Source organism: Mercurialis annua, linkage group LG2 (assembly GCF_937616625.2).
Source record: "Mercurialis annua linkage group LG2, ddMerAnnu1.2, whole genome shotgun sequence".
Classification (NCBI taxonomy): domain Eukaryota; kingdom Viridiplantae; phylum Streptophyta; class Magnoliopsida; order Malpighiales; family Euphorbiaceae; genus Mercurialis; species Mercurialis annua.
In genome coordinates, this window is record NC_065571.1 from 53,946,368 (window position 1) to 53,954,702 (window position 8,335).

Below are 8,335 nucleotides of genomic sequence, written 5' to 3' on the forward strand. Positions count from 1 at the left end.
TGAATCAGATTCATTCGCTTCAGTGTTTTCGACAGCCTCAACACCATCAACCGCTCCTTCGAAATCACTCCACTCTAAATCACATGAAATGGCTTCTACGTGCTGCTTATCCCAGTCCCATTTCTCATCTTCTTCGAAGACAACATCTCTACTTATTATGATCCTTTGTGAAATTGGATCATAAAGTCTATACGCCTTCGACTCCTCGCTAACCCCAAGAAGAACACAACATAAACTTTTATCATCGAGCTTAGTTCGAGTACTTACAGGTATATGAACATGAGAGACACATCCGAAGACTCTGAAATAGTCGACAGAAGGTTTAACTCCACTCCATGCTTCCTCTGGAGTTTTGTTTTTGACTGCCAAAGTGGGGCTTCTATTCAAGACATGCGCTGTCCAGTTAACTGCTTCAGGCCAGAAATTCTTGGGAATCTTCTTTTCAGATAGCATGCTGCGAACCATATTCATGATGGTTCTATTTTTACGCTCCGCCACTCCGTTTTGTTGTGGTGTGTAGGCTGCTGTCAATTGCCTCTTTATGCCATTCTCATCACAATACTTACTAAACTCCTGCGATGTAAATTCTCCTCCTCGATCTGTACGCAGACCTTTTATAAAAGAGTTTGTCTCTTTTTCGACATGAGTTTTAAATCTTTTAAAAACATCAAAGGCTTCAGATTTTTCGATTAGAAAATAAACCCATAATTTTCTACTGAAATCATCAATGAAAGTGATCAGATACCTCTTTTTGCTGTTAGAGATGGGTTTGATCGGGCCACAGATATCTGCATGAATTAACTGAAGAATTTGCGAAGCTCTCCAATTGCTCTGCTTTGGAAATGGATCACGCTGCTGCTTTCCCACCAAACAGTTTGTGCATAATTTCATCGGGGATTTTAATGACGGCAAACCATCTACCATCTCTTTTTGATAAAGAGTTTTCAAGCCTTTAAAGCTCAAGTGTCCATACCGACAATGCCAAAGCTGCGCCATATCTTCTGTAATTGAGCTGTAACATGTAGACACTATAGGTCGAGATACTGAATACAATTTGAACATTCGATTTGAGGACATTTTTGTATCCAGAATCAAACCTTTATCAGGATGGTATACTTTGCACTTATCATGCTGAAACAGAATAGCCAGCCCTTTCTCTTGAAGCTGTCCAATACTCAACAAATTATTCTTCAACTCCGGTATATAAAATACACCTGTGACAATGTGTATCGTTTCTTTCACCTGCAGCCTAATATTGCCCTTCCCTGTAACAGCCAAGCTTAAGTTATTGCCCAGCTTCACCGAATCTCTAAAACTTTCATCAAGATCGGAGAAGTACTCTTTCTTCCCACACATATGATTGCTACAGCCAGAATCCAAAAACCATACATCCTCTTTATCAGAAGAGCTTGTATCTACATATGCCATCAACAACATCTCCTCATAGGTCTCTGTGTAGTTGGCCTCCTTCTCCTTTGTTTGACATTCCCATTGAAAATGCCCAAGTTTGTGACAGTTGTAGCATTCCACCAAAGCTTTATCAAAGCTTTGTCTGCCTCGTCCCATTCCTCGACCTCTTCCGTATCCTCGACCTCTTCCATACCCTCGGCCTCTACCTCCGGACTGCTCTCCATGAGAAATCTTCAAAGCATGCTCTTCTTCGACATGGGAACTCATACGCTGCTCATGCACAAGCAGACTACTTTGCAACTCATCAATAGTTAACGTAGTTACATCATTTGACTCCTCAATGGAACACACGACATAATCAAATCTTGAAGTCATGGATCTCAAAATCTTTTCCACTACGGCAACGTCTCCTTTATCCTCACCATTTGCTTTCATCTTGTTAGCAATGGTTAGGGTTCGAGCAAAATAATCGTTTACAGTTTCTCCTGCTTTCATGTGAAGCATTTCAAATTCCTTTCGAAGAGCTTGCAAATGTGCACGCTTGACTCGTGTTGTACCCTGATACTTTTTCTTCATAGAGTCCCATATGTCCTTTGCCGTATTCTTCTTGAGAATCGTCTCCAAAACTGAGCGATCTAGAGCTTGAAACAAATAGTTCTTTGCCTTTAAGTCTTTCAACGTCTGCTCTTCAACGTTCTTCTTTTGTACCTCCGTCAGAATGCCATCTGCTGCTGCGACAGGAACACCATTCTCCACTAAGCTCCAGTATTCCTTCGAACGCAAAAAGTTCTCCATGAGCATCGCCCAATGATCATAATGCCCATCGAATTTCGGTACTGCTGGTTGTACGAAAGAACTTTCGGTTGCCATTTCCTACTTGCAATATTCCTAGAAGACTGCTGCTTCTAAGGTTCAGTAACCCAGCTCTGTGCTGGCTCCGATACCAAATGTTAAGAATAAGAATAGACTTTGAAAGATAAAAGAAAAGAGAGGAATATTGTGTATTATTGAATTGGAACAACGTTGGCTATATAGCCTTACATAACAGACTTAGCTATAAAGAAGCATAAGACTAAGCAAAGAAAAAGACTAAATCAAAGTAAACAAAATCCCATACAGATAGGGATATTATTGATCCAACTAACAAACAAAATCCAACCAAACTAACAAACAAAATCCAACACTTTCATAATTCAACCTCAATATAACTTAAACTTAAATTTATTAACTTCACTAAACATAAGTTAATAATTAGCTCATGGTTAGTGAAACTAAAATTAATTAATCACATTTCTTAATTGATTTAAGAACAAATTTTTCCTGCAATAGATACTGTAGGAGTTTCCTGCAATAAGAGTGTACAAGCCGCCACGTTACCGTTTCTCCTTTAATCAAATGGTTAAAGAGCGATTTGGTTTTATGGTTAATCAACCATTTAATTCTAATTTATTAACCAGTTTAATTCAAGAACTTATAAATTAATTAAATTTTCGTACAATTTAAAATTATAGCCACATCTCTTAATAATTTAACAATTTTTGGTAATGGACAATTTATTTTACAATAATAATATAAATTCAATATACATATATATGATTAGAAATAAATACATTTTATTTAAATTGTCGAATAATTTTACACTTGAACATAATTTAATAAAAAAATAAATGTAAAATATGTTAAAAAACAATAAATTAAGATTTAATTTGATTTTAAATTCATTTGATCCTAACTTTTTGGAATGTGCAATTGCATCCTGTAAAAACATAAATTTAAAATTATAAATATAAACTAAATAATATAAATAATGTAATTTTATAAAGGATTAATTATCTAAAAAAGGCTGAGTATATGAGAATTGAATTTTTTGAATTATTGGATATATGTGATTTTTATAGGTGATTCATAAATTAGTGTGTTTTAATAGTATTCAAAATTATATGTTTTAATCATTCTAAATTAAAGAAATCATATATCCTAATAAGAGTTGAATTCAAATGGCACCTGTGCGTAAAAATAAAATTTTGGTTAACTTGTTAGTGCTTCAGTGCATGGACTAAACAAGTTAATAAACAAAAATTGAATGATGTGTAAACTAATTTACAGGTGATAAAAGATTGGTCAATTAACCAGTTCAGCACCTAAACTGAACTGGTTATTTAATTAGAATTAAATGGTAAATTAACCATTTGATCAAAGAAAATATAGTCACGTGGCGGCTTCTACGCTCTTGTTGCAGGAAACTCCTACAATAGTTATTGCAGGAAAATTTTGTTCTTAATTTATAACGTCCAAAAATCGCTGTGAGTTTTTAAATAAAAAAAATGAATAAAGGAAAATAAGAATTGGGTATATACAAGACCAAACTTGACGTATATCTTGACCATAAGATCTCATATCCAACGGTACAAATCAAATCTAGGTAAGGCTTTTCAACAAATTAGACCCACAAGATTTTTAACAAAGCTGTGGGTGGGTTGGAATCATCATCATCATCAAAAACTCAAGAAACACGTAATTTTTCAATTCCTTACAAATTGTTTGTTTTTATTGTAAGAAGTCATGAAAATGAATCTAAAACATTGTCCTCGCGTATCTTTGACAAAGTATGCCATCATAAAACGTCGTCGTTCAGCTCTCCACCCAAAAGATTTTCTTCTCTGCTACGCTAGATTTTCTTCTCATTTCCATGCAAATACTTTCCACTCTCTCACACACACATTTATTTTCCTCTCTATAAATATGAACACCTCGCGGCTTTTCTCTTCCATCACCGGCCACCACCACCACCACCCCAACCACCGCCGCCTCCCTTAATCTTATTCCTCCCTATCTTTCTTCAAAGTCAAGAAATTAACCAACAAAAGAAATGGCAGTGAATTATACAGTCCCGACTTATTTCATAGTCGTATTATTCATAACCCGGTTAATGTCGACGGCCGGAAAAACCAGACCTAAACTCCTAACCCTTGATTTTGCAGAAAGAATCCAAACCGATCCCTCAGCCATAAACTCAGCCTCGAGTGACTACGGTCATATTATCCACTCAAAACCAGCAGCCGTTCTCTACCCGTCTTCCGTACAAGACATAGTTAGTCTAGTAAAATTTGCCTACAATTACACTGCTCCGTTAACTGTATCCGCTAGAGGCCGTAGCCATTCCGTTAACGGACAAGCTATGGCTCCGGACGGCGTCGTTGTCGATATGATGCGTTTGAGAAGCTTTAAAGAAAAAAGTAACGACGGAATTAAAATCTCGAAGAGCCCTTCGTTAGGTTTTTATGCTGATGTCGGAGGTGAACAGCTATGGATTGATGTGTTACATGCTACTACGAAACATGGTCTTGCACCGGTTTCGTGGACGGATTATTTGTACCTCACCGTCGGAGGGACGCTTTCGAACGCCGGAATCAGTGGACAAAGTTTCCGATACGGTCCTCAGATCAGCAATGTCTATGAAATGGATGTTGTTACGGGTGAGTTACTATTTTTAGATTTGGTCGCAAGTTTTTAGCATTTTGATGAGTTTTGAATTAGTCTTTGCTTTAAATTAAGTTATGAAATGGAACTTGAATATTCTACAGGATCACGACCTCTAAATTCTATTAGTTTGGATCGAAGTTTTTTTTAGCATTATCAATTATAATGTGTGAGATCAGCTCGAAACAAATTGTTACTATATTTGACAAACGTTGCAATAAATAATATACCAAAATGGATTATTATATTTTTTTTTTATGTTATTATACGGTTTAGTAGATTAATTCATTTTCTCTTATAAAAATGGGGAAAAAATAAAGTTGGAGATTATAAGGTGACGGTGGAGTTAGAAGTGGTTGTGAAGCAATAAGTATATATACTTGAGTCGTTTTCATGACATTAAATAATATGTATAGAAATATGTTTATTTTGGTCCCACAGTGTGATTATGTCTCTTTGTTCTAATTAGTTAAGTTATTTACATTTTGTGTGCAAGTGCAACCATTATATGATAACATAACATGGACTTCAATTTTTACGACAAAGAAATCACATTGTGATTTAGTTATGTACACCCATTAAATTTACTCCGTCAAATCGGTCCAATTTTTATATTTTAGAGCATATCTTAGTTTAATATTATTTTCTTTTTCCTTCAAGAATTTGCATGCATGCAATTATTTTAGGGTTAACTCATGAATTCTTATATTGATCAGGAAAAGGAGAGCTCGTAACTTGCTCTGGGAACAAAAATTCCGATCTATTTTACGCTGTTCTTGGAGGATTAGGGCAATTTGGAATAATAACCAGAGCTAGAATAGGTTTAGAGGCGGCACCAAAGAGGGTACGTACGTACGAAGGAATATTTCATAAATATTATTATATCTCAGTCTCAGCAATTGAAATTCTACTAGTGATTATATTAATAATTGGACTGAATTTTTGTTTTTTTAGGTTAAGTGGGTACGGATGCTATACATTGATTTCTCTGAATTCACGAAAGACCAAGAACTTTTAATTTCAGTGAATGGAAGTAATGCAGTGAACTACGTGGAAGGTTCACTAGTTATGGATCAGGGTCCAAATAATTGGAGATCTTCCTTTTTTCCTTCTTCTGATATCCCCAGAATAATGTCCCTTGTTCACCAACATGCCATCATCTACTGTCTTGAAGTTGCTATATATTATGATGATGCCACCAAATATTCTATGCCACAGGTACCGGAATTCTTACCTAAATCGGATTCATCAAAAAAAAAAAGGCTAATCAATTTTAAATAATTAAACACTAAAGTTAATTTTTTTTAACATTATACTGGTTTGTTAAAATTCTACGCGGTTATTAATTTTAGAGTTTTACAGAACAATTATCATCATTTTACTTGTTAATCTTGGTAATTGAATTTTCATAGCAATTCAGGCAAATATATGCTGTCATGTAAACAATTTTTGACCTGAAATGCTATACGCTTTTGTTGGTACAAAAATAAAGATTCAGTTAACAAAGTATAATAAATGAATGATGATTACCGTTATGTAATTGGCCTCTAGTTTATGTAACTGCAAAAACAAAAAATAGCCATTCGTTTTTGAAAATAATTTTTTTTTGTTTATTATAGGAACTTGAACGAATGCTCGAAGAATTAAACTTCATCGAGGGATTTAAGTACGAGAAAGATGTGTCATATATTGATTTTTTAAATAGAGTAAGAAGTGGAGAGCTAAATCTTCAATCACAAGGACTTTGGGAAGTTCCTCATCCATGGCTTAATCTATTTTTGCCAAAATCCAGCATTTCTACCTTCAATTCAGGTGTTTTTAAGGACATTGTCCTTAAACGAAACATTACTACAGGACCTGTCCTTTTTTATCCTATGAACCGTAACAAGTAAGTCAGTAAATGTTCGTATTTTAAGGTAATATCTTGATTTAGTATACTATAATTAATTTGCTAATTAATTATTAATATACTACAGATGGGATGATCGTACGTCTGCAGTTATACCAGATGAGGATGTTTTCTACACCGTAGGATTTTTGCATTCTAGTGGATTTGATGATTGGCAGACATTTGATGACCAGAACAAAGATTTGTTGAAGTACTGTGACAAAGCTGGCATTAAGATTAAACAATATTTTCCTCATTACTCAACTAAGGAAGAATGGATGAAACATTTTGGACCTAAATGGACAACTTTTCAAGATAGGAAAATCAAATATGATCCAAAAATGATGTTATCACCGGGGCAGAAAATATTCAATTGATCGTGTTTAGATGGATAAATTTTGTTTCTGTTTCTTTAAGGTATTATTTTCTGGTAATTAATGCTAGTGAGAGAGAAGAAAACATAGAAATGTAGTAAGAATTTGAGAGGAATTAATTACGAGAGATTCTTAGGTAGACTTAGTCCACCACGTCATCCATGGACTAGCCTATCACATAATGACACGTCATTAAAATGATGGCAATCTTGTAAATTCGTTTATTACTTATTTACACTTTTGAATAGTAATATTACAAGATTGCCATCATTTTAATGACGTGTCATTATGTGATAGGCTTAGTCCACGGATGACGTGGTGGACTGAGTCTACCTAAGAATTTCTCATTAATTACACTAATTTATTCCTTGAGGATTCTCCAAATTAGTGATTGTAAATATATAAAATAGAGGAAATTAAAATTCTATTTGTATGCATGATTTTTTTTTTATCTAGACCCGGTTTATATTTTATTCATCGACCAATCTTAACTGGTTAGATATTAGAAAAGCTTATCCGTTATTCACTGAACTCTCATTATTCTCATTATGTGTTTTCATTCTTTCAACCTCCAATTTTTATTGCATAGTTACCATCTTCAATTTTCTAATAATTGGAGAAGGGGAAGCGCTCGTGAAGAATTGAACCTACAATAATGTTATAACTCATTGATTAATTTTAATATGTAATAATAGTTGCTATTAGTGTTTATTGTTTTAATAATATTCTATTACTATAACACTATATAATAATAATATACACAATATATCATTTTAATTAGATACGCAACCCTGATCACAATATAAATGACTCAGAAAGTAAGAGAAAAAGGTATGAAAACAAAAAAGAATAAATTTCTTATAGAACAAGAAAAAAAGGAATAATTTGAAGTACTACCTGCATGCATATATAGAATTGAAAGCACCAAAAAAGTATATAAGTTTTGCATCAATGCATTGTGATATGCAATTATGAGTAGAGAGATATGTATATACTTTTAGTTACATTATTGCACGAATATTGAACTTTACAAAATGCATCAGCCGCACAAGAAAAAAGAAAAGAAAAATAGGAACAGTATAATAGCAAATTTCCCCACATGTGCACCTGCTACCTGCAAAGTGAAAATGCAAAATGATGAGATTGAAAAAAAGTAGGTATAAATGTATGAAATAACTAGCCA

At 34.0% G+C, this 8,335-nt stretch overlaps 1 protein-coding gene across 1 annotated transcript; it reads left to right on the top strand.

Moving 5' to 3' along the window:
* Window positions 1–3,896: 3,896 nt before the first annotated feature.
* Window positions 3,897–7,585, top strand: LOC126670380 (cytokinin dehydrogenase 3). The gene is made up of 5 exons (XM_050364093.2): window positions 3,897–4,886; window positions 5,607–5,734; window positions 5,845–6,108; window positions 6,510–6,778; window positions 6,867–7,585. Exons 1-5 carry the CDS (start codon window positions 4,280–4,282, stop codon window positions 7,153–7,155), a joined length of 1,557 nt encoding a protein of 518 aa, XP_050220050.1. The 5' UTR covers window positions 3,897–4,279; the 3' UTR covers window positions 7,156–7,585.
* Window positions 7,586–8,335: the final 750 nt, after the last annotated feature.

Bases quoted from the DNA above. Each gene is read 5' to 3' on its own strand.
- LOC126670380 (XM_050364093.2), top strand. From the start codon at position 4,280: ATGGCAGTGAATTATACAGTCCCGACTTATTTCATAGTCGTATTATTC. The intron at 5,735-5,844 runs GTACGTACGTAC...TTGTTTTTTTAG, and splicing joins TAGAGGCGGCACCAAAGAGG to GTTAAGTGGGTACGGATGCT. The intron at 6,109-6,509 runs GTACCGGAATTC...TGTTTATTATAG, and splicing joins CCAAATATTCTATGCCACAG to GAACTTGAACGAATGCTCGA.